Below are 26003 nucleotides of genomic sequence, written 5' to 3'. Positions count from 1 at the left end.
AGGAAACCAGTACAATGTTCAGTTTGGAGTTACACAGCAAGGGAAGGAACAGAAAACTGTGACAACTCTGAAGCAGTCAGTGTTGTAGAGTGATGGGACATTGATTTCCCATATGAAAGAGAAATGAATAACACAGGATGAAGTTGAAAAGAATATGGTACAGGAAGATGTTCTTGAGCTTTCTGTAGAATGGCCACAGGAAATTGACAACGATGAATGTGCTCTTAGATAAGAAGAAAATGATCTAACAGAAATGTTTCTTGATTTAATAGAGATGGATAGAGACATATTAAGATCACTGAAAGAAACAGAAAGTCAGTAAGACCCCAAATTTTAGAAGTCTGATAAAAGAAATGAACACCGTAATCAGGACTGTTCATAGAAATTCATGGGATATAACAGAAGTAAATAGGATACATTACTGTACTGCTAAATTAATAAGAGATGAGTCTTACCACAAAAACACAGGGCAGTAAGTGAAAGGAAAGGGAGAAATTGCATGCCATCATGCAGGTATCGAGTAGAGAAAACTGTAAAGCAATTAAGACAAAAAGTGTCGCTGTTAGAAGAGTGCAGAAGAGGGAACAGATTAACAAAAATACTCAGAAAGATAGACTTGATAAAAGCAATGCTCGGTGTCAGAACAGACCAGGATTTATCATACACTATTGTAAATAATAAACAGAAGATATCAGCACAGGCAGAAAACTTAGAGGATATGCAGATAAATGTAAAGGAAAAGTACAAGCAATTTATTGATTATCAAAAAAAGTTTTGTAGTGAATTGGGAAACAAGGAAAAGGAAAACAAGCACCACCACCAAAAAAAAAAAAAAAAAAAACATTTTGGAGAAATATCTATGAAGATCCTGTGGAACATAACAAAGATGCTGAGTGGATAGAAGAAGTAAAAGAAAAAAAATAAGAAATTCAAATGTACAGGATGTGAAATGGGATGAAGTAATGGCCAGAGAAATTGGAAAAAAATTAAGAAAAGCTCCTAATTGGAAAACCCCAGGCCTAGGTGCAGTACCTAACTTCTGGCTAAAAGTGTTAACATCTTTACATGAAGATTTAGCCATGAGTAAGAAGTATTTATATGCACATCCCAAACAGATGCCAAGTTGGTTAACAAAAAGAAAAATGATACTCCTCCTTAATAGTGAACCTGCAAGATATCCTAAAAACTATAAACCGATAACTTGGCTTCCGACAATGTTTAAACTGTTTACTGCAATTGATGCCGACAGAGTTTATAGTAGTTTAGAAGAAAACCCAATCATGGCAATAGAACAAAAGGGTAACAAAAGAAAATCATATGGAACAAGGTATCATTTGTTGTTAAATAAAGTCAAAACTGAGAACTGTAAAATGGGGAAAAATTTAAGTATGGCATGGATAGACTACAAAAAAGCATTTGACAGCATCCCACATTCATGGATAAAAGAGTGTTTACAGATGTATAACATACACCCTACACTGATCGATTACATTACAGTGACCATGAAATAGTGTCAGACCACTTTGCAGCTAAGCCATAATAAAGGACAAGTTATTATCCCATGGATAAAAATTCAAAGGGGATATTCCAAGATGATTCGTTGTCACTGCTGCTCTTATGTCCTTCCCTTAACCTATTAAGCTGTCTACTGAGCAGATTAGGCCATGGCTACAATATGGCTTCAAGAAAATAATGCTGCATAAAGACTTCTCATCATCTTTTTGTGGATGATGTAAAACTGGTACATTAAATCAGATGAGGAAATAAAGGCAAAAATGCAAGTGGTCAAACTTTCTCAGATATAAAAATGCCATTTGGTCTTGATAAATGTACAAAAGGAACCTTTAAAGTAGGAATGTGAGATAAAAGAACTTGAGCAAGAGGGCATGTATAAATATTTGGGAATCAATGAAGGTTTAATAATAAAACATGAATAAAATGTGAATAAAACTTAGTAAAGAATATTTTAGAAGACTAAAATTGGTGCTGAAAACAGCTCTGACATCTAGGAACAAAGACCAAACTGTAAAAAAATTTGGTCTTCCTGTTCTAACTTACAGTATTAGTATTATTGAATGGCCCCAAAAGGTACTGGATCAGTTGTACAGGAAAGCAATAAAAAAATGTTTCATGCTTACCCATTGATTTTTTAAAATCAGTGTATACTAAGATTATTTATTCCCTGTGATGGAGGTATGGACCTCCTCCAAATTGATTACATGTATAGATCTGCAGTCTTAGGAAGGCATACATATCTGCTGACCTCACAAGACAGAGTGAAAGTTATGGATAACAAGTCTAAGATGGCTTCCCTGCTTAGTTTAGCAGAAGCATATCGCTGTCAAGCGGGAATGGAACTCAGAGCAGAAGTAGATAAAAATTAGGCAGCAACTGAATGCACCAAAAAACAAAAGAAAGAATATAAGGTAAGTGATCAGATGAGAAGGCAAAAAATGTGGAACATGCATAAATACACTTCCAAGTACAGAAAACTCCTGGAGCAACCTTATGTTAGTCAGGATCTTATTAAAGAATGCCTAAGGAGATGTTAATTTAAACCAAATAGACAAAAGGTTAATATTGATGGCCCAGGGTAGTGGACTATGTACACATTGGTTTAAAGATGTCAGAGAAAGAGACAAATGCAGGTTTTGTAAAACAGAATTAGAAACAGTCACACATCTTGCTGCTGGCTGTAATACACTAATGGCAGAAGGCCTGTATACTGAAAGGCAAAATAATGTGGCAAGACTGTTGTATTGGGGATTGTGTACACATTGTAATGTTGAAGTAGCTAAGAAGCATTGGAAACATGAACCACAAAGCATTATAGAAAATGGAGAAATTTATATCAAAAAGTAGATGCGAGAAAATAAGATATAGTAGTCCATGAAAAGAAGGCAAAAGTAGCAGTGATCATTGCAATTGCTACACCTAGTGTATTAGTGTCTTGCATACATAGAGACACAAAGTCATAAAGTACCAGGATTTGCAGGCAGAAATGAGGGCAAAGTGGAAGAAGGATACCCAGACAGTTCCAATAGTTGGAGCAATAGATGTCATAAAAAAAAAGAATTTACAGTCTTATTTAGACATGTTACAGATAAATGTAACCCCATATGAATTGCAGGATGAGTCAGTTCTAGGCACATTGCAGGTGCTGCATAGAGCACAATTGGCTAGCATCAAATATTGAGACAATGGTAATTTCCTGAATTTAATTATAGTTTGACTTAGGAGTGGGATCCATTCCCATCATGGTATTAGAAATGCAAAAGTCTTGGAGAAATTAAAATGGGGATAAAATCCTCACTGTTTCCCAGATGATTTGGAATCAACAACAAGGGTGGCACAGCAGATAGTGTTGTCATTTCATAGCAAGAGGTTCCCCTGGTTTGATTCCCTGCTGGAGTGCCTTTTGTGCGGAGTCTGCATGTCCTCCCTGTGTTTGCATGGGTTTCGTCTGGGTGCATCAGTTTCCTCCCACATTGCAAAAACCTGCAGTAGGTGGACGGGATGCTCTAAATTGGCCATAGGTGTGAGTATGCATATGAGTGTGTGGTGTGGAAGAACTACCATTGCAGAGCTAACCACCCTTTGGTGTAAAGCTTGGCGCAAGAAGATTGTCACTGTTAAAATGACACACCGATCCTTGTGCAAAAATTAGAAAAAGGGGTTGTGAATGGGTGGATGGATGGATTTTAACAATGGATCATGAAAGATGGAGAGGATGAATGAACAACACTGCCTTTCTGCATCCTTGGGGGGAAGGAAACTATCTCACCCCCTGTATTACAAGGACATGCTGGCGGGAGACGTACAAGTCATACAGAATGTTGCCCAGGGGTCAGTGCTTGCTTTGTCAAACTTCATTCTAATTGTAGCCTTTGTAGAACTTTTCAGGGATGCAGACAGTCACAAGTGAAGGCACAACAAGCCCCTACATCTCAGAAAATTCATGTCAGCTTGCAGTGAGGGGGGGGTAGAACCACAAAAAACAAATGCCCCTTTACTGCCAGGGTAATGGCAGGTCCAGAATAGCTCTTGCCTCATTAATGCCAAAGAAATGAGATGCAATCATAATGGGGGTCAGATGGTCAGCAGGTATGGAGACAAAAAAATCCACCCATCATCTTCAGGACCACATGGTAAGCTGCCATCCATTTCTTAAGACATCCTACCACTGTTTTCTTAGCTCTGTTCCTGAGCAGGGGGTAATGAAAATGAATTTGGTTTGCCTCTGCACCGTGAGACAGTTTTAGTAAAACATAATTTGCCTGATTTTTTTATTGCTGATACTTAGAACTTCATTGAAAGATGTTTAATATTAATTTGGAGTGAAATGTTGCAAGTTTATTCTGGATCAAATGTGGTCACTTAATATTTAAGCACAGTTGCTGTCTTCACGAGTTAAAAGTCACGTTTTTGATATCCAGTACTCCCATGTTCACTGTGTGTAATGTTTCCATTGTGGGTGGGTGGCGAGAGATTTGTTGTTGTTCTAAACCTCGGGAAGCATTTAGGTAGCATAGCACTGATTTTGTTGCTACACTGAATTCCATTATGGCAGCAGATGGCTAAACGTGAACAATAGCTGGCCTGAAGTCATTCCCTGTTCATTGTGCTTTAAGAGGCGTTGGCCTTGGTCTGGATACATTCATTTGATTTACGTGTTTAATTTTTTTGGACTTGTCAATGACTGTTAAGCCTGATCTCCAGTGTAGTAATAATTGCTTTGGCAGCTTGTTACATTGTTGCTGCTGTATGCTGTTCTCTGGCAGCTTTAAATCAAGTTTGATGACATTGTCTGTTTTAAATGTTGTCCTGACAGTTTTGGCCACTGGAAGACTTTATGCAATATTGTGTCTACTTTGTACGATCCTGTACTTGGATTTGTTTTCAGAGTATTTGGAGTTTGTATATAGCCCTGCTGTGAACTTGGGTGCTAGTCATTTTGAAAGTTCATTTTCTACTATGCATTCTTTCAACCCAACAGCTAACCCTTCTTTGCTTTAAGGATTGTGTAGTTGTTGTAAAGCTGCACTGTTTATATGTCTTGATTGGCTTAATTCATAGGACTTGTGGAACCCTATCAGCACTCGGGGAATTTTATTTGTGGTTTTATTTCTTTTTATCTTGGGAGTTGTGAGTATTTGTACTGTGTTTCTCAGATTCAGTCTAATGGCCTGAAAAATGTCTGTCTTCATTGTCTTCTAAAGTTTAGATATACATTGTGTTGAGCATTTGCACGCAATGGTTTTTTTTCTTCGGGTTATTTAATCTTTGTTGTAATTTGTGATTTTTTTTAATTTGTGATGGGTCTGTTATTATAACTTCAATTTTGCTTGAAACATAAAAGGGTATTGCATTTTGCTTTACTTGTCAGATATTTTGATGATTGTACAATCTATTCACTATATTTCAGGTTTAAGCACTCAGAATTGTGTATTGAATTTATTGAACATGGGTTGGGTTAACAATGGAAATGAAAACCGGAACATAGGACAGAGTGTTAAGATCAGTAACTGCTGTCTTTGGTTTAGCTCCAGAAAAAATAATGTTCTTAGTTATATGAAAGTAAAACTACAGAATGCTATCAGTTGCATAATTTTGAAGTAGAATGTTGGCTGAAACGTTTTGGCAGACAGATGGAACATTGCTTACTTTCCAGTTGCCTAGTACTGGAAGTTGTAGCATTTTCTCTTTAGCTCCTGTCATTAATCATTTGTTCTCCTTTTTCTGTAGGCAGCTTCTGTACTTTGGGATGGATTTGCACTTGTATAAATCCAACTATCAAAGCATCAAAAGTTGGAGAGTTTTTGTTTAGAAAAAGTTCTTCTTTGTAGTCATAAATACAGGTAATGTACAGTAAGCAATGTCTTTCAGCTTTTCCCAGTTAGGAGTCTCCACACCGGATCACTGATCCACAGATTTTTTTATGGTGTCAAGTTGCCAGCCTGGCACCCAACCTTCACAGAAGACATGCAAACGCGCGCGCGTACACACACACACACACACACCTACCTACCTGCATGTTTTTAAAACTCATTTGACCGCAGGGAGGACATGCAAACTCCGCACAGATGGAACTCCAGCCAAGAATTGAACCGGACAACCTGTTGCTGTGAGGAGACAATGTTAACTACTGCATCACCGCAGCTGAAATACAGGAAATTTACAATAATATTGGTATTACTCACCATTCATAAAACTACATTTTTTCTAACACAAATGGCTGTTTGCTATGCTGTCGTATTACCTTGCCATGTTTTTCCAGTTTGCTAAAACCAGATCTATTTCAGTGTGACTGTTTTCCTTCTGCATCTCCTACAGTATAACTATTTGCACTATGTTTTGTTTTGATATCGTTGAACTTTTCTTAGTGGTTATGTGATGGGTAGATAAAGAGAACATTGGCAGTACCAAGGCTGGCACACACAGTGCCAGAAATGGTCAGTGCACTTCCTTGTACCCACCTTGTTGCAACCATTTACATGTTTACCTTCATTTTTTGTGCTAGTTATCATTTCATCTTTTCTTATAGGCTCCTTACATTATGCTAAAGTAAATTTGACAGTGCTTATACTGATTTCACTTAGAAGACTTTCTGCAGTGGGTTAACTGTTGAACTTTACCCTTTTATATCTCCCCCTTGGCAGAGTTCAACATGTTCTCTCATAACCAGGCTTGGAGATATGCTAACAGTGGATCTCTATAAGCTGTGATGTTATAGAAGAATTTATGATGGCATACCCTATCCCACTGTGCTATTCATGCATTTTTGCTTCCCACAGTGTCTGCATTTTGATCCAAATATTTGTGAAAGGAAAGTTCCCACATTTAGTACTTTTAATGACAGAACCATCCAAGTGTTTCTGCAACTGCCAGACTAAGACCAGGGCTTGGTTCATACTGTCTTTATTGTCTGTGAAAGAAGCATGGCAGAAAGCAGATCCCCCTCAGTTCTAAAGGCCTGTTAAAGGGTAGAGCTGTGTGTGTGCGTGCGTGCGTGTGTCTCTGTCTCTCCCTCTCTCTCATTATTGCTACCCCTGTTCTACAGGAATCTTCCACCAGAGGGGACCACATCCTTAGAAAGCCTTTTTTTAATTGACAAGGTTCTTTTTTATGTGATAAAAAAAGATACAACAAAGAAGTCCCAAAAGTATGAAAATACGACAAAAAAGGCCAGTAAAAAATGTAAAAATCACCAGCTTGCACTTTATTAACAAGAACGTCTCAAACCTCTAGCGCTTCAGCAGAAAATGCCTTCTAGGAGTCTTTCTGTGTGATATACTGCTATTTCTTCTAGTTCACAAGGATACAAAAAGTGATGCAGATATTTCTCTTTTTGCCAAAGTTACCTGCTTACATCTATACCTTGATATGTTCAAGGATAAAAAGATTCATCTGAAACAGTACTTCTGTCACTCTTTGGGTAATGGTATGTCAGACATGACTAACACCATTTTATATAGTTTTCATCATCTGTACTACATTTTCATGACTGATTAGTGTGTATTTTTTATCTTTTTGTATATCCAGCTCATAATTGAAACAGGGACCACTTTGTCCTGCCCCTTATCTTCAAAACATTTTAAATAAAGTAAAACATAAGGTAGAAAAGTCCTCACTCAGTATTGTGCATCTGTTGTAATTGTTATGAGATACAAGGTTTACTTAAGCAATAACCCATGCCTGGGTGTGGGTAATGCTGGATTTACCCACAGTTGGTGTGGTTTGGTCACGAGGGCAAACCGTGGGTAAATCCAGCATTACCACACCCAGAAGTGGGTTATTGCTATTGTACAATGACATTATTTAATTGAAATTTTTGTTTTTCTCACAATTTATATTAATATAGACATTGCTTTGCTATTTTTGTGACACTTGTAGAAATGAAAATATTTATAACTACTTTTTCAGTAGAAATCATATGCATCACTCCATGGCAGCTTAACTTCTTATCACAGCTAATTAAATTTTGTTTTTTATAAATTTTTGCAGTGAAACCTATGAATAGGATGGAACTTGCTGCTAATGTCATCACTGCTGTGACTGGAAAGACTGAGAAGATCCCTATAGCAACATGTACATCTGCTAATGGCAAACCACCTGGTGTCATCAGCTGGGAAACCAGACTGAATGGAGAAACCACAATCAAAGAGATTCGAAACAAAAATGGGACTTACACTGTTACAAGCACCTTTATGGTGACACCGAGTCGTGAGACTCATCGGCAGCATTTAACATGTGTGGTCAATTACCAGATGGAGCGTTTCACAGAAACTACAATGCTGAATGTGCTGTGTAAGTGACTCTCTTTTTGTAATGCAGAGTTTTATGCATTATGGAAGGTTTTATTTGTCCTCCAAAACTGGTACAGTGATTTGTGGTGGTATGTTTGTGTGCTGCATTCATTTTAGTTTGATTTGTAATTCTTAGTTCCATTTTTCTGACATCAATTAATGGAATTACAAGATGGAATGTTCAGGCCTTAGTTGTCCATTTGTAATTAAAAGATGAATACAAACTTGCAGGCTGCTGTATTCACACATCAGCAGTGGAACTGCTCACTGCAATATCGGTGAATCAGAGTCACAAGATCACCAGGTATTGACTGCAAAAGTAGGAACATCATGAATATGCTTTACTGAGAATGATGAGGTTTCTATCTCTCTGTTTCTCTCATTCTCTCTTATGACACTAGAGTATTGTTAACTGTATGTATAAAGCAGTGATACTTTGTTGCAGTGGGCACATAGATACACAGAAATAACTGGAACCAAGAGATATTATTGCAGCTGATACAGAAGCTGTTGCACACTTGTTGGCTTTCACCAAAGGCTGTGCACACTCAATTGCAGCATGTCAACCATCCGTCAGAAAATAAGGTGCTAAGCTGTTGTTTCGTGTATCTGTTATAGAGCAATATATTATTCGTGTTTCACTGTTGCAGTCATCACACTTGGGTTATCTGCCTGCAGGTAGCCCTCAGTCAGCCCAAATACCAGAGACTTAGTATTTCTGCATCAGTTGCTGTTGCTCCAGGACTGACGTCAGGTCTTCAGGGGTATAAAAACAGGCAGCCGATGCCATTACATCAGTCTTTCTTGCTGAGGCACCCCAAGCAGAAGTGCCGGTCGGCCACTACCTGAGTTTCTGTTTCCGAACTGAATCACCCTGAAGTCTTCTAAAGCTAAGTACCCCATTGTGGATCCTTTTTTCTTGCTCTAACCGATGTCAGAAAAAGTTAACAATTGTCTCGCCTGTGGAAAGCAAATACCACACCGAGATTTCCATTCTTACTGCATCACCTGTTTAGGCCCAGACCACGACATTCCTCGCTGTCGGTTTTGTGCTTTGTTCAATGCCCAAACTATTCATCATTGGGCCCTTATTGTCCCTAAATGCTTTTGTTCTCGATCTCCGTATTCCGAAATGGCTTCGGTAAGCCACCCGACTACCGATCTTCAGAAAAAACATAAGGATAAAGACAGAGACAGACCACACAGGTCCAAAACTGCCGACGACGATTCCTTTAAACTAGTTGCCAGTTCACCAGTACTCAGTGAGGCTCTTTCGCAGCCCCTGATGCCCACTTCGATGGATTTGCAGGCCGCTGCCGAGACCCATTCGGAGTCCGGTATGCAGTGAGACTCTTCTCTGACTATGGAACCTGCGGATGCCTCTACCTTGGATGGGTCTGGAGCCGGTGTCCAGGCACCGGCTTCTGTGGAAGTTCTTCGCATTACCGATACTTGACACGAACCAACGACTTCTTTCACATCTTCAGTTTTGTCTAAAACTACAGAGCCTTAAGGCTAAGTGTACGAGCTGCGCCTAAAAAAATGATGACCCAATCTCAAGCACCTGCTTCCTTGCCACAATCTCAAATGCTTAAAATGGCAGAAGACCTGATCATGCTTCCCCTGCTAAGAGAAAAAGAGAGCTGTCCCCAGCAGCTTTAACTGACCAAGAGTTCGTCGATTCTGACATTTCTGAATATGAAGACATGCCTTTATCTGCTTATGAGGATTCAGATGCAGAGGAATCCGTTCCCTTTAATTCCCCTCCAGAGGATTTTTCTTTTGGTGAAACCCTTCATACATTGAGAGCATTTCCACTGGGAATACCGGGATTATCCTGAGTCCAAAAAGAGAATCAAGAGAATGTTTAGATTTGCCACAACATGGACCCTTAGCGATCCTTCCTTTTCTGGATGTTGTGGACGATGTCTTTATGGAATCCAGTTTGACTCCTGATACTTTACCCCCTGCTCCAAGGAAACCAGACAGGTACTACAGAGTCCCTGACTCTCACAAATTTCTTTTCAAAACTCCTACTGCTGACCCAGAGGTCATTTTCCAAGGGCCTAAAGGTATAAAAGCAATTACAGCTAAGCATCCCACCCCTTCAGACAGGGATTCCCGAGCTTTAGACAGATGGGGTAAAAAAAGTGTACACCTCTGCAGCTTTAGCCATTAGGGCATTGAATTGCCAGTTTCACATGCTGAAATACCAGCAACATATTATGGAACTTATTAAGCAAAAATTGTCTACCTTTACAGACTGTGCAGAAAATAAAGAATTACAGGAGTTTATGCATTCTGCAAGCCAAGTCAGCAAGCATACCTTGCAATGTGGGTTTGACACCCTAGAAGCATCTTGCAGGGCAGAAGTCACTGGTTCTGTACTGAGAAGGCATGCTTGCCTTAAGGAACAGACCTTGCCAGACCATGTCAAATCAAAATTACTAGACGCGCCTTTGAATAAGGACAATTTTTTTGGCACCAAAGCAGAAGAGGTTCTAAAAAAGAGGGAAGAAAAAGCTAAGTCTATGCAGACAGTCGAAGATTTTTTGCAGGTGCCTCTACCTTGGATGGGTCCGGAGCTGCTGTCCAGGCACTGGCTTCTGAGGAAGTTCTTCGCATTACCGATACTCGACACAAACTGATGACTTCTTTCACATCATCAGTTTTGTCTACAACTACCGAGTTTCTAAGGCCAAGAGTACGAGCTACGCCTAAAAAAACAATGACCCAATCTCACAAGATTCAGTAGGCATTGCCCTTCGAAACATTGGTCCTGTCCAGCCTCCTCAAGGCCATCTCAAACTAGACCCAGGGGGAACAGATCCCCCAGATTACAGTCTGAGGGTATGCAGAGATCTAAGCAATGGAGTACCTCCACTTCTAAAATGGGGAGTGCTAAGCCACCCCCTTACAGAAAAAATTCACAATGACTTCTCAACTCCACTCCTCACCTCTGCCCAATTGCTCGTGCCCCTAGGAGGAAAACTTGCCCACCATACAAAAAACTGGACCTCCATCACCAAAGACCAATGGGTCCTCAACATTGTATCCCAGGGGAATAAATTTTACTGCCGCACACTGCCAACCCCGAATGGATTCCCAGACCTTCCTCCAAACCAGTGGGCAGAGGCACAAAACCAATTTTAATCCCTGCTCTCCATAGGGGCAATTCAACCTGTTCCTGCAGAACAGCTAGGTCAAGAGTTTTATTCCAGACTTTTCCTGGTACCCAGAAAAGAGGGCACTTGGCGCCCAATCCTAGATCTTTCCATTCTAAACACCTACCTGGTGGTTACAAAATTCAAAATGCTCACCCTTCAGCACCTTCTTCCTATGCTGTCCAAAGAGGCCTGGTTAGACACCTTAGACCTAAAAGAAGCCTATCTGCACATCCCTATCAGGTAATCATGCAGAAATATCTACATTTCAGGGCAGGATCTATGCATTATCAGTTCTCTGCACTTCCCTTTGGCTTATCCACTGCTCCAAGAGTCTTCACAAAATGCCTGGCTCCAGCCATTGCATATTGCAGACAGAGAAAGGTTCAAATATACCCTTAGCTGGACGATTGCCTGATTCAGGCAGACAGTCAGGAAAAGGTGATGCAGTACCTGACATTTGTAAAGAACCTTCTAACCTCACTGGGGTACACTATCAATGAAAAGAAATCAAAACTAGTCCCCAGTCAAAAGATTGTATTCCTGGGAGCAAGCTTGGACACAACCTCCCAGATGGCATTCCTTACTCCAGAAAAACAAGCCTATCTAATAGGCTACTTCACTGAAATGGCCACCAGAACCCAGCTATCAGCAAGGAAATTAACTGCATCTGTAGTTATTTCCATGCTCTTATGGTAGATCATTGAAGTCAAAGGATGAAAAAACAAAGGCCAGTAAGTCTGTAATCCAAGCGCTTGATGTAGCGTTCTCTGCTAATTAGAAATTTCCAAAGTCTAACTAACCATTCCAGACAAAAAGCAGGAAAAGGATTATTGCTTCAGACACAGATGTTCTTCGTGTTTCACTGTTGCAATCATTACATTTGGGTAATCTGCTGGCAGGTTGCCCTCAGTCAGCCTGATTAACAAAGTCTTGGGTCCTGCATCGGTTGCTGTCCCTTCTTCCATTACGTCAGGGGTATAAAACATGCAGCCGATTCTATTACATCAGTCTTTCTTACCGTGCGGTGCCCGAAGCAGAAGCAGTTCGCAAGTGCCAGTCGGCCAACTCCTGAAATTTTCATTTTGAGTTTCAGAACTGAAGTCTTCAACTAAAGCTAAGTACCCTGTTGGGGAAACTTTTTCTTGCTCCTTACCGATGTCAGTAAAAGTTAATAATTGCATTACTTGTGGAAAGTAAATACCTCATAAAGATTTTCATTCGTACTGTATTCCTTGCCTACACCCTGACCACGACGTACCTTGCTGTCGGTTTTGTGCTTTATTTAATCACCGCACTATCTGTCATCGGTATATTTTTGCCTCTAAATATTTCAGTTCTTGGTTTAATTATCCAGAAATGTCGTCGGTTAGCCATCCAACTACCAGGATTTCAAAAAAACGCAAAGATAAAGACCGAGGTCCAAAACTGCCACCGATGCTTCTCCTAAGCTAGTTGCCAGTTCGCTGGTACTCAGTGAGGCGCTTTCACACCCCATGATACCTGCTACTTGTGATTCACAGGCCTCTACTGAGACCCATTCGGAGTCAGGTATGCCGCGAGATGATTCAACTATGGAACCTGCGGATGTCTCTACCTTGGATGGGTGCAGGCACCGGCTTCTGAGGGTGTATTCAGGTCTATGGACTTACATATTAAACAGACGCCTCCTTCATTTAGGCCTAAATCTCAAACCATGCCTAAAAAACGATGGCCAGGCCGCATGCTCAGGCCTCTATGCCTAAAAAACAAATGATAAGAATGGCTGAGGATCTTATAACTCTAATCAAGGGAAGCCAACCTCCCCCTTCTAAGAGACCTAGGACTGAAGTTGTTTATGAATTTTCTGACCAGGATTCTGATTTTTCTGATTCTTCTGATGATCTGGGTTTGCCCTTATCTACTTAGGAGGATTCTGATGCAGAGTACTCTGTTCCCTGTGCTTCCCCTCCAGAGGATTTTTCTTTTGGTGAAACCTTGCATACTCTAAGGGAGCATTTCCACTGGGAAAGCCAGGATTTTTCTGATTCAAAAAAGAGGCTTAGGGATTTCTTACCCCTGCCTCAGCATCGACCTTTACCTGTTCCTCCTGTACTAGACATTGTTGTTGATGCTTTCTTGGAATCCAGTTTGGCCCCTGATTCCCTGCCTCCTGCTCCCAGAAAACCTGATACTACAGGGTCCCTGAGTCCCACAAGTTCCTTTTTAAAAATCCTATTGCAGATCCAGAGACTATTTCACAGGGACCCAAGGGTATTAAGGCTTCTACTGCTAAAAATCCTACCCCTTCTGATAGAGACTCCAGGGCGCTGGATAGATGGGGTAAGAAGGTTTACACTTCTGCAACCCTGGTCATTAGGGCTTTAAACTGCCAGTTTCATATGTTAAAGTATCAGCAACATGTTATAGGATTGCTTAAACAGAAAATGATGTTGATTCCTGACTGTGCGGAAAATAAAGAATTACAGGATTTAATGCATTCTGCTGAACAGGCTGCAAAACATACTTTGCAATGTGGATTTTATTCATTAGAGGCCTCTTGCAGGGCTGCTGTTACTGGGTCTGTGCTCAGAAGGTATGCTTGGCTTAAGGACCAATCTTTGCCTGATCATGTTAAAGTTAAATTGTTGGATGCTACCTTAAATCAGGACAGCCTGTTTGGCAACAAGGCTGAGGAAGTTCTTAAAACGATGGAAGATAAAGCTAAATCTATGCAAACTGTTAAAGATTTCTTACAAGTTCAGCCTCCTAGATTTAGTAGGCACTGGCCCTCTAAGAATTGGTCCTTTCCAGCCCCTTCCAGGTCTTCTCAAGCCAAACCCAGAAACAGCAGAAACCCCAGGGGACACACAAGACTAAGCAGTGGGGGGTTTCCGCACCCAAATCAGGGAGTAGTAGGACTCCCCTCTATGGAAAACTGTCTCAATGACTTGCTTTTAAAACGTCCAAGCACTTCCCAACTGAATGCTCCTTTAGGCGGAAAGATTGGTCTGCAGGCCAAAAACTGGGAACTCATTACGCAGGACAAATGGGTTTTAAATATAGTGTCCCGAGGATACAGATTTCACTTCCACACCTTACCAGCACCAAGCGGGTGGCCAGATCTACCCCCAAATCAGTGGGAAGAGGCCCAAAATCAAGTACTCTCTCTCTTACGCATGGGGGCTATTAATTTGGTACCAGAAGAGGAAAAGGGACAAGGTTTCTATTCAAGACTTTTTCTGGTACCCAGAAAAGGCAATACATGGCATCATATCCTGGACCTTTCTACACTAAATACCTTTCTGGTGATTCCAAAATTCAAGATGCTGACTCTTCACCAACTGCTTCCCCTGCTAGGCAAAGATACATGGTTGGCAGTACTAGACTTAAAAGAAGCATGCCCATACATCCCTATCAGGGGGGAGTCTTGCAGAAGATACCTACGCTTCAAAGTAGGCTACATGCACTATCAGTTATCTGCACTGCCCTTTGGCTTATCTACTGCGCTCAGGGTATTCACAAAGTGCCTAGCTCCAGTCATTACATTCTGCAGACAAAGAAAGATTTGAATATGTCCGTACCTGGACGATTGTCTAATTCAGGCAGAAAGCCAGGACATTCTTTTGAATCATCTGGCCTTTGTTCAAAGGGTACTGACTTCTCTGAGATACACCATAAACAAAAATAAATCACACCTGGTACCCTGTCAACAAATTATATTCCTGGGAGTAAGCTTGAATACAATTTCCCAGATGGCTTTCCTCATGCCAGAGAAACTGACTCATTTGACAACCTACTTCAAACAAGTGGCCACAAAAACCCAGTTATCTGCAAGGCAAATACTGCAATCCTTGGGGTTCATGGCCTCCTGCATTCTTCTAATTCCATATGCAAGGCTGCATATGAGGAAACTGCAGTGGTATCTCAAAAGCCTATGGTGTCAAAATTCACAGGATTTAGAAGCTATGATTCCTATCATACCTTACCTACGCCTAGAGTTCCTTTGGTGGGCAGAGGCCTGCCACCAAAACAAGGGACTACCATTCACACTACCCCCTGCCGCCCAAACCTTAACAACAGATGCATCAGACTATGTATGGGGGGCTCACCTGGCAGAGAAGTGCATTAATGGTAAATGGAACCCAAGTCAAATGCACCTACACATAAATCAAAAGGAAATGTTAGCTGTACAGAATGCTCTGACAGCCTTCAAGGACCACATTCTTCCAGGACAACTAATGGTAAAAACGGACAACACCACAGTCATGTGGTACATAAACAAGCACAGGGGTACACACTCTTACCCCCTCTGCAGACTAGCCATGGCATTGTGGAACACAGCCTTGAGCTACCAAGTGAATCTACAAGCTCAATTCCTGCCAGGAAAACTAAATACACTGGCAGATGGACTAAGCAGAAGCCTCATGGACCCACACGAGTGGAAACTGGAGCCAAGGATTTTCAACATGTTGACAAACAAATGGGGGAGCCCAGATATAGACCAATTTGCCTCCCCCCAGAACCATCAATTGGACAAGTTTTGCACAAGGATTCCCCACAAACTAGCTTGGAAAGTGGATGCTGTATCCTTCAACTGGAAAAACCTATCGGTTTATGCCTTTCCTCCTCTGCCTCTGCTCTCCAAGGTACTACTAAAGATCAAACAGGATAAGCCAAGGACGATTTTAATTGCACCAGACTGGCCACGCCAACACTGGTAGCCCCTCCTGCACAGTGTGTCACGCTTGGCCCCATGGCACCTGCCTCAAACTCCTTCCTTGTTGTCTCAGCAGGAGAACCAGATTCTGCACCCTCAGCTGCAAACCCTGAACCTAGCAGCCTGGCTAATTACCTAATCTCTCCTTTACCACCCCTCAGAAAATCAGTGATGGATATCATTTTATAGGCTAGGAGGCCCAGTACTAGAAAATCTTATGCTGCAAAATGGAAAATATTTTGTACCTGGAACCAGTCTCAAGGGATGAGCACAGCAGTGCCCAATTTACCTCAGATTCTACAATATTTGACTGAGATGCTTCATAAGGGCTTGTCCTTTTCCTCCATCAAAATTCATGCCTCAGCCATTTCAGCTCATTATAACACAGAACCTCCCCTCTTCTCTTACCCACTGCTCAAGCAGTTCCTCGGAGAGGCCAAAAATTTAAGGCCACCAAGGAGAGCTCCAACTCCAGCCTGGGATCTTAACTTTGTGTTTGAAAAACTCACTCTTCCTCCTTTTGAGCCAGCTGCTACTGCAGATTTAAAATTCCTTTCCTGGAAAACAGCTTTCCTTTTAGCAATCACTTCTTCAAGAAGGGTATCTGAGTTACAGGCCTTTATGGCAGTGGAGCCTTTCATCATCTTTCATGCGGACAGGGTGTCCCTCAGAACCAATCCCTCCTTCATGCCCAAGGTGGTATCCGGTGTGGCTCTTAATCAGTCCATTCATTTGCCTACCTTCGTTCCTAACCCACGGCACAAAGGGGAATGGATACTGCACTCTTTAGATTCTACTTGGACAGGACTAAACCTCAAAGGAAATCTGAACAACTGCTAGTGGCATTTGCTGCAGGGACAGAGGGGAAAGCTATTTCAAAGCAAACCATTTCAAAATGGATAGGCTACTGCATTCATTTCTGCTATAAACACCATGGAAAACATATCCCACAGGGCATCAGCCCCATTCAACCAGGGCTGCATCTACCTCTACAGCCTTTCTCAGGGGCGTTCCCTACCAGGGACATCCTAGAAGCTGCTACCTGGAGTTCTGTACATACTTTCACCAAGCATTATCATTTTCAAATTTTCTGTAAATCCAGAGCTGGTTTTGCCACTGCAGTCTTGCAGGGCCTTATAGCTGGTCCTAATTCTATTTAAATTCCTCCTCCCAACCTTAGCTTTGGGAATCTACCCAAATGTAATGACTGCAACAGTGACACATGAAGAACATAGTACAGTTGTGTACACTTACCATAAATGTAGATGTTCGAGTGTATTCACTGTTGCAGTCCTGGTTACCCTCCCTCCACCCCCCTTTCATCTTTTGGCTATACCTCTACTCTCACTTACTATGCTCAAAAAGCTTTTTGTTGTATTTGCTTTTTTGTTGGAGGTATAACCTTGTGTTATAGACTTAATTGCTTCCCATTAGGGGGGCACCTGACATCTGGGGCAAGAAAAACTGATGTAATGGCGTTGGCTGCATGTTTTATACCCCTGACGACCTGACATCATGGAAGTAGGGACAGCAACCGACGCAAGACCCAAGAGTTTGTTAATCAGGCCGACTGAGGGCTACTTCAAGCAGATAACCCAAATGTAATGACTGCAACAGTGAATACACTCAAACATCTACATTTATGGTAAGTGTACACAACTGTACTTATCAGCTGTTCGTGATCTTTACAATTCTCAGTAATAGTCCATGTCAGAAAGAGGAAACGAGGACAGCAGTGACTCTAACACAGTGTTTTCCAGAGAAGAGAAAGATTTCAAACGAAAACAGGGCTTGTCTTTCTTTTGAATTAAGCTGCAGAACGCTCAGAGAGATTTGTTCCATGATTATGTAATGCAATTTTTGAAGAAGGCATTGATTTAACAACCATAAGCCATTTGATGGTATTAAAGGACTACATTTTCTAGTTTTATATATATATATATATATATATATATATATATATTTATATATATATATATATATATATATATATATATATATATATATATAATAAAATATACAACTATTTACATTTTTCAAATCCAGGGTGTATTTTCTGATGTGCACCATATGTCCTGATTTACACAGTAAGTGTATACCACTTTGATGAGAAGATAAGGGTGAGGGATACTAACTGGAACAACCTGCCTCACTATTTGTCACCCATACAGGACGTGGAATGATGATAGGGTTAACCCAGCTAAAAGTTGTACCTCATTACTAATGAGTACCTTGATGGTACTGGTAGCTATTTGAAAGCGCACAGTGTTACTAATGTCCTCTGCAAAGATGGTAGGGGAAAAAAAAGCATAGGGGATGAGGGGATACAACATACATTAATCAAAGTCACGCATCTGTGACCTCCAGTAAAGGTTTACCACCATGACTTTAGGAAAATAAATTCTGTGTACAGTCCCTCTTCTTCTGACCATTTTCTTGGTTTGATTGTAAATTTATTGTGTGATTCTGGTGGCCAAGGTAGTATTATAATTATTATTATTATTATTATTATTATTATTATTGTCATCATCCTCTTCTTCATCATCATCATCATCATCGTAATCATTTTTGCTAATAGTAGTACTATTATGTCCAGCCAGTAATCAGTATTGGTTTTAATTTTACCATTTTATTCGTCTTCATCCTTGACAAATGCAATATTCACGTTTCCAAACTTGAAAGTGTCTTATAATAAAATCATCAGTTTAATAACAATAGATGTAATTGATGAGGCCTCATCATAGTACATGCAGTGTAAATTTTCCACTCCATTACTCAATTCAGATTGAACAAACATCATGCTTGGGAATAAAACCTACCTCAACTCATATTAAATAGTCTTATAGCTTACAGCAAGAAAATGATACCCAACTTACAGATATCCGTTGCCTTTGTTGCCTTCATAAGAAAATTAAAAACATTGGACATCTCTTTTATCTGCTTAAACGTTCCCAGTCGTACAGTTCATGTTGGCATCTGATATCATTATTCATTAAAGTATGTTTTCTCGCTGGTATGGCTACCACCTTCAGAGGTTAGCATGGCTACTGTTATCAATATGCTCACCTTTTAAGTATTATTATTCCGATCATCCTCATCTGGCAGTAGAAAGATGATGAATCTCTTAAAATTCAACAGCTGTAGATCTTGAAAGATATAACAGAGGACCCTGAATTATCCTTCAGTGAAAAAATGTACCTTCTTGCAGCAGCTAGAAAACAAACTAGTCCTTTTTCTAAACTAACTTCGTGAAGGTAGCGTCATATTAGTATTAGTTCATAGGTAACATGTATATAACCCTATCTTGGGCATTAACTAGACTTTCTAAGTAATAATCACTCTAGGTCTTTTGTTAGAATGGTTTAGTGGCTCAGTAAAGTTTCCTCTTAGTTCATCCTAACTGTATTTCTATTTTTACTCATGGTGAGGGATGCTAGATAAATCAGAAATCATAATGCCTACTTAAAATAATGTGCTCATCTCCTGGAAAAGACATTTTGCTTTTCATCTGGGTTCACTTTAAAACATTCTACCACAGTAAATGCTCTGCCCATATAAGCACAATTGTTTTTGTGAGGGAATCCAAGGTGAGATGTCATCATTTATCCAAAAACAACTAACTGTTTGGAGTCCGAAAGAAAGTGTGCTTCCATATCTTTCAAATAAGTCAATTTGATGTGGTATCACTGGTTTCCTTACTGTACAAAACATAAAACTTATGTCTAAACTACCATCAAGTGTTTCTTTTTAATAAACATTTTTGTTGGAGCATTGATTTGCAAGAGTAGGAAAGACCCAGTAAATTTGCACATTACAACTCTTCCCACTTCATATTTCCATTAGGACATCAGGTCACCACCCACTGTGAGTGGAAGTTTGTACTATAAATGCCCTTTACTGACCTTTCACATAATCCCATACTTCAGGCATCCAGTAAGAAATGTCCTGATAGGGACATTATGGCACAGTCAGTAATACCCCTTTCAGTATTGTAGAGAAACCCTACTGTGATGCATTTTTAATGGAGAAACACCTATCAATATTAAATAACATACAACCCAATAGGAACCTCATCCTGTCGCTTATAACCCCTGTATTAATAGTACCCTATTAACTTCATATACTTAAAAACTCCCAAATGATTATAGGCACTGTCTCTTGTATTACATACATTGACTAACAGGTACTAGTTGAATGTAATAGTTCTCTTACGTTTAAAAAGACTGTTGAAACATCATTCTAAATCACTTCCAATACATTAAACAATCATCAGTCCACTAAAAATTCCAGTACTAAAATAGGTAGTGCCAGTCCTTTTAGTCCATAAAAAAAACAAATGTTAAAGTCCAAGGTAACATAAGCAATTCTGAAAATTAACAAATCACATCTCCAGCCAACACATACCTCTCAACTATCCATGATTTCACAGAACATACCTGACTTGCCTCATTTTTTTACCCTATCCCTCAAGATTTTTTTTTTTCAGGTAACTCACTGAGGATTATCGTCTGTCAGTAATTCCAGTTATTAATGCTTCATGCGTCTTACTGTTAAACAATGAATGTTGAATAAAAACATATTGTTCTGTTAACTTTTTAAATGAATTGGAGTAATAATTAAAAGTCCTTGATTTTGGCCTTTCAGTAGCCTTTATGTTTGGCTTTGTCCAGAATCTGTGAGCAAATAAGTAGAGAGGTATGATTTAACAGTAAAAACTGCCTTCTTCTTCCTCCCTGGCTGCTGCCTTCAGGGAGGGTAACACGCTAAGTACGTATCTACAGTCTTGTGTAAACTGTTAGATAGTAATCCCAATTAAATAGCGATGAAAACCCTCCAGTTATATTCCCCATTCAGCCCAAAGGGGGCTAACGTTTAGCTGTGTTGGGAAAGTAAGAAATAACACCCATCGTTGCTCTGAACTTATTCCAAATGGCACCGCTAATCTGACTCAGTAGATATTGTCAGTATACAAGCAAACATATTCAGTACAAACTTTACCCGAGAGGCGACTATCCAGAGCCCAATTACACTGATTCTCTGAGATATCACGTCATTACTAAAGAACATATACTAAAGATGCTCTCCAAAACTAAAAGCACTTCCTCCGTGGGAACTTTTAGTATACCTGGCAGTTTAATAAGTAGTAGCAAACTGGCCCTGGCAAAGTCACTCCTTTAACTGTTTAATCTGAGTTTAGCCATTGACTTTGTCTCTGAGATTTGGCACACAGCAGAGGTGCCACTGCACACAGGTGACCCCAACACTGGCCCCAGGATTTATAATCCCATCAGCCTAGTAAGAATTATTTGCAAATCTGTAGAACATATTGCAACTGGCCAGATAAACTAAATATTTGATCGGGCCAGACCCCCAGCAGTCTGGCTTTGTTAGGGATAGATCACGTATAGTGAATCTGTTTAACTTCTTCAAAAGGGTAACACAGGCTATTGACAGGAGTCATGTTACCCATATGGGTGTACCGTGACCTGGCCAAAGTGCTTGATGCTATTCCCCATGCCAGCATAGTTAGTAAGCTAACATGTAAGATGGAGAGCAAATTGGTTAAAAGACAGAACCTTCACAGTGCAGGTAGCACTTACCGCATCAGGTACTATGAAGGTTTCCTTGCTGAAACAGTGCAAGAGTTGAAAAGGGGATCTATGACAGCGGAAATAGTAGAAATGAATACTGAAGTATTTTGCAATTAAAATTCCATCTAAGTGATACTATAGAGAGAAAAAAAACCTCTAGGATAAAATTAACTATCCTGGAAGGTATTTTAAGTGGCACTAGTGTTAGGTAATTGTTAGAGTTTTGATGGATAGGAGAAATTGTGACATGTTTGGTAACAGTGTCTGCTGTGGTAGGGAAATTAGAGTATTAAGTACACAAATATATAATAATTCTCTCTCTGTCAGGACAGCTTATGATGAAATGCATTTCTATCTAAAAGTTCTTGGGGGTGTCCAAGCTGGGAAATTTCTTTGCTGTGAAAGAAATTTGATTAGGCTTTGCTTATTTAAATGCAATGTTTACATTTCTTAACAACTCCATTATAGTCCTGTGGGCTAATGTCACAGTAGTGATGATGGTGACTAACCCACTACTCCGACCACGTTCTAAATGAAGAGAGTTTTGAGACAGAGAAGTGTAAACTGGTAAACTAAAATGCTGACTTTAAAGTATTGTTTAATGATTCTTTTCAGTAGAACTTAATTACCTGTTTGTTTTTTTATCTCCTTTTTCTTTCTCTTCCTTGCCCAGATGAGCCGGAGGTAACCGTGGAGGGGTTTGATGGCAACTGGTACTTGAACCGAATGGATGTAAAGCTAGTCTGTAAAAGTGATGCAAATCCAGCTGTAACATCATACCATTGGACTGTGTAAGTAACCTGTGGTTTACAGCTAGAATGTTGTGGAGGAAAACGTGACGTCAGATACATGTACTGGGCAATGGTAAGAAGTGAAGTGATTACTGGGACTGACTTTACTCTAGTGTAGAGAAAGCACTCAGTAGAAGATACATCCATAAAAATGTGAGACTGTATGCAGTATGCTCTATTTCTTTCTTAGAGGCCCTACTTTGTGGTTGCAAAGAAAGGCACTTCTTTCATAGGTCGCTATGTCTTGTGAATTGCTACAGGTGACATACAGCAGCAAAATGTTTTGTAGTCTGTCTTTGTTTTATATAATGTGTTCATTACAATTTATTTGTGATAACTTAGAGGCAACATTAGGGAAGTGTCTTTTTGCCACTTGAATTTTTGCTAGGTCATAATTTAAAAGATTTAATAACAGCAGTCAATACTGACAGATTGCTTCGACGTTGAACCAGCAGTAATCTTGGAGAATGATTTTGGAACGTAATGCCTGTATTCAGAGATGTGCTTCACATTGCATTCAGCTTTTGTGTTAGAAAATAAAGGGAAACGTCCTGTGCCTCTGCCTGATTTAAAAAGAACAGAGGCAAAATGCAGACCTTCAGATACTTTTGTGTTTACTGTAGACATTGTTGGTGCAGATGACTCGAGTAAGTGAGCAGCGATAAGACATAAATGTAGTTTGCAGGAGGACTGAGAAACAAGCACAGTAAATTCTACCATACAGTCACCGGTAACACTCACTGGGGGAAGTAGGTAACTGCTAAGATGTAGAGGGTCACTTTCCATACTGAGAGTCTTGATCTGAACAAGTGTAAGGCATTACATGGGCAGCTGTGTAGGGGTTCATATAATTGACCGCAGTCCTCAGCATATAGATACAGGCACTTAAGGCACATTCTTGTAATTGTGCTATGTCATAATTGCACTAAAGTCACATGTATGTATAGCCAAACTTCAATATAAGCATATAAGAAAAACACAAAAGGCCAGGCACCAGAAACCTCTGCAGCTGTAAAAAACGAAGAACAGGATACACACAAAGCTGCTGAGAGTAGGCTCCAGAATCCACAATGAACTTGAAAAATACCAGGAAACGAATCTATGCAGAGCTGCTTTATTACAACACACTAGCGCTTTCACAAAATGCTTCTTCAGGTGTAAAACTGATACAAAAACCACACCTTAAATAGCCAGGTTGAATAATCACATGATGCACTCTAATTAACTTTTAAAAGGGAGACCTTAAAATCAGTTTAAAACATACATATACACTACATATGCACTATTAATAAAACATACACCCTGCATAAAGAACAGATATATAACAGTATATATATAAGCACATTCTAATGAGCATATAAGAATATTTAATAAATAATCTACGATTATTATAAAATAGAAAAATAAAAAATATAAAAAAACAAATAAATAAATAAAAGACAGGAATTACCTATGTAGAGCTCTTTTACCAAGAACAGGCTTCAAAGGCACCTGTTCATTTAAACCATGACCATAATTGGCTCTAAGCATGACTATCCACCTAGCCTCTACTTCCTCAGTTCTAGCTCTAATATCACCCACTCTAACACTCTCATATGTCCTAGAGACAACCATAAACATAAACTTATGTTGTACACCCATATTTTGTACATGCTTAGCTAAAGCATTAGTATTACTCCCTTTACCTATATGGTAATAATGCTCTCTTATTCTATCCTTTAGAGAACGATCTGTCTTGCCAACATAGAAACATCTACAGGCAACACAGTTAGCTAAATAAATCACGTGCATAGTTTCGCAGTCAGCCTGAACCCTGATGTCATACACTCTGCCTGTGTCAGGATGTGCAAAGAAAGGCTCTTTATTAATGTACTTGCACTGCGAGCATTTACCACATGATCTAGTACCAGGTACTGTCGGGGCATACTTTACTTCCTTAACATTACATAACCTTCTTCTTAAATTCTTCTTATTCTTAAAAGTGAACTGAGATCTGAGGCTTATAATTTCACTTAATTGCGGATCAGTTAACAGAATATCCCAATGTTGGCTAATAATTTCAGTATACCTCATAACATCTCTTGAGTAAGGAATACAAACCTTAATATTATTTGCTCTATTGGTATTGCCACCAGCTGACCTTTTTGAAAAATACGGTTTGGCCCTACTCTCTCTCAATTTAGAGACTTGAGTAGCATTATACTCTACCATCCCATAATCATAACCTCTCTCTGTAAGCTCATTAATGGTCATATGTTTCTGCTCTTCAAATTCGCTATTCTTTGCACTCAATCTAGAAGCCCTATAGAACTGATTCTGGACTACATTTCTAAAGACATAGTCTGGATGCATGCTATCCCTAGATAGCAGACTATTAACGTGACATTCCTTTCTATATAGTCTAGTTGACATCACATTAGAACTGTCTTTTTCCACAATCACGTCCAGAAAATTTATACTAGCATCTGAATAGTTCAAAGTGAACCTCAAAAAGGGGGTGGTACTGTTAATGTACTCAACAAAACTCATTAGTTCTAAAACAGAGCCTCTCCACAAAATAAAAAGGTCATCTACAAACCTTCTATAAAAAATAATTAAATCTTTAAAAGGCCCTTCTTCTAAAAAATCTGTCTCCCATTTCATCATAACAGCGTTCGCATAACTATTCGTACAGGCACTACCCATCGCCACACCATTCTTCTGCCAATAAATCTGATCACTGAATAAAAACACATTATTCAGAAGAACAATAGACATCAAATCAATGTATAAATGAATTTCATTCATACTATATAGATTACTACTCATCAGTTGTTCTTTCAAAAAAGCAAGCCCTTTATCATTGTTATTACTGTGAATAATGAAACAACATCAAGGGTAACAAACAAATATTCCATATTCAACATGCCACAGTTAGTGCCTTCATACAGATCACGGAGAAAGTGCTCAGTATCTTTAAGAACAAATACTGAATTATCTATTAAGGGCTTCAATTTTTTCTCTAAAAATACTGAACTACATTCCGTACACCATCCCCTTCCTGCAACAATAGGATGCATAGGGGGTCTAATCAGATTCTTATGCAGCTTAGGTAAACCTTGTATAATAGGGACGGTATAATGAAATACTCTAAGAAACTTGAAGAGATCCTCTGTCAATAACCCTATTTGCAATAAAGACTCTAATTGTTTATTAACCAAAATGACCATTGATTGCATATGAGCTCTGGTTATTTTCTCATAAAAGTCAACATTATTCAACATTTCATACATTAAACAGTCATATTCCTGTCTATCAAGTAAAACAATCCTCCCACCTTTATCAGCTGGTCTAACTACAAAGTTAACATCATTCTCAAGAGCACACAATGCCTCAAATTCAGCCTTGGATAAATTATGTTTTCTACCACTAAAATTTCTATCTTCATAGACTTTATAGAAATCAGATAAACA

General features: G+C 39.6%; 1 protein-coding gene across 1 annotated transcript in view; it reads left to right on the top strand.

The window, feature by feature from the left end:
• NECTIN1 (nectin cell adhesion molecule 1) overlaps positions 1 to 26003 on the top strand; it is a 620587-nt gene that overhangs the window by 430759 nt on the left and 163825 nt on the right. Inside the window, exons 3-4 of the mRNA XM_044081126.1 lie at positions 8005 to 8307; positions 22434 to 22551. Of these exons, the coding sequence (XP_043937061.1) occupies positions 8005 to 8307; positions 22434 to 22551 (421 nt within the window). The remainder of the gene's footprint in view (positions 1 to 8004; positions 8308 to 22433; positions 22552 to 26003) is intronic.

This window comes from Protopterus annectens, chromosome 8.part0, assembly GCF_019279795.1.
Source record: "Protopterus annectens isolate FY-2018-M chromosome 8.part0, PAN1.0, whole genome shotgun sequence".
Taxonomy (NCBI): domain Eukaryota; kingdom Metazoa; phylum Chordata; order Ceratodontiformes; family Protopteridae; genus Protopterus; species Protopterus annectens.
Note: the sequence above shows the minus strand (reverse complement) of the source record. Positions and strands in the feature narration are given on the sequence as shown.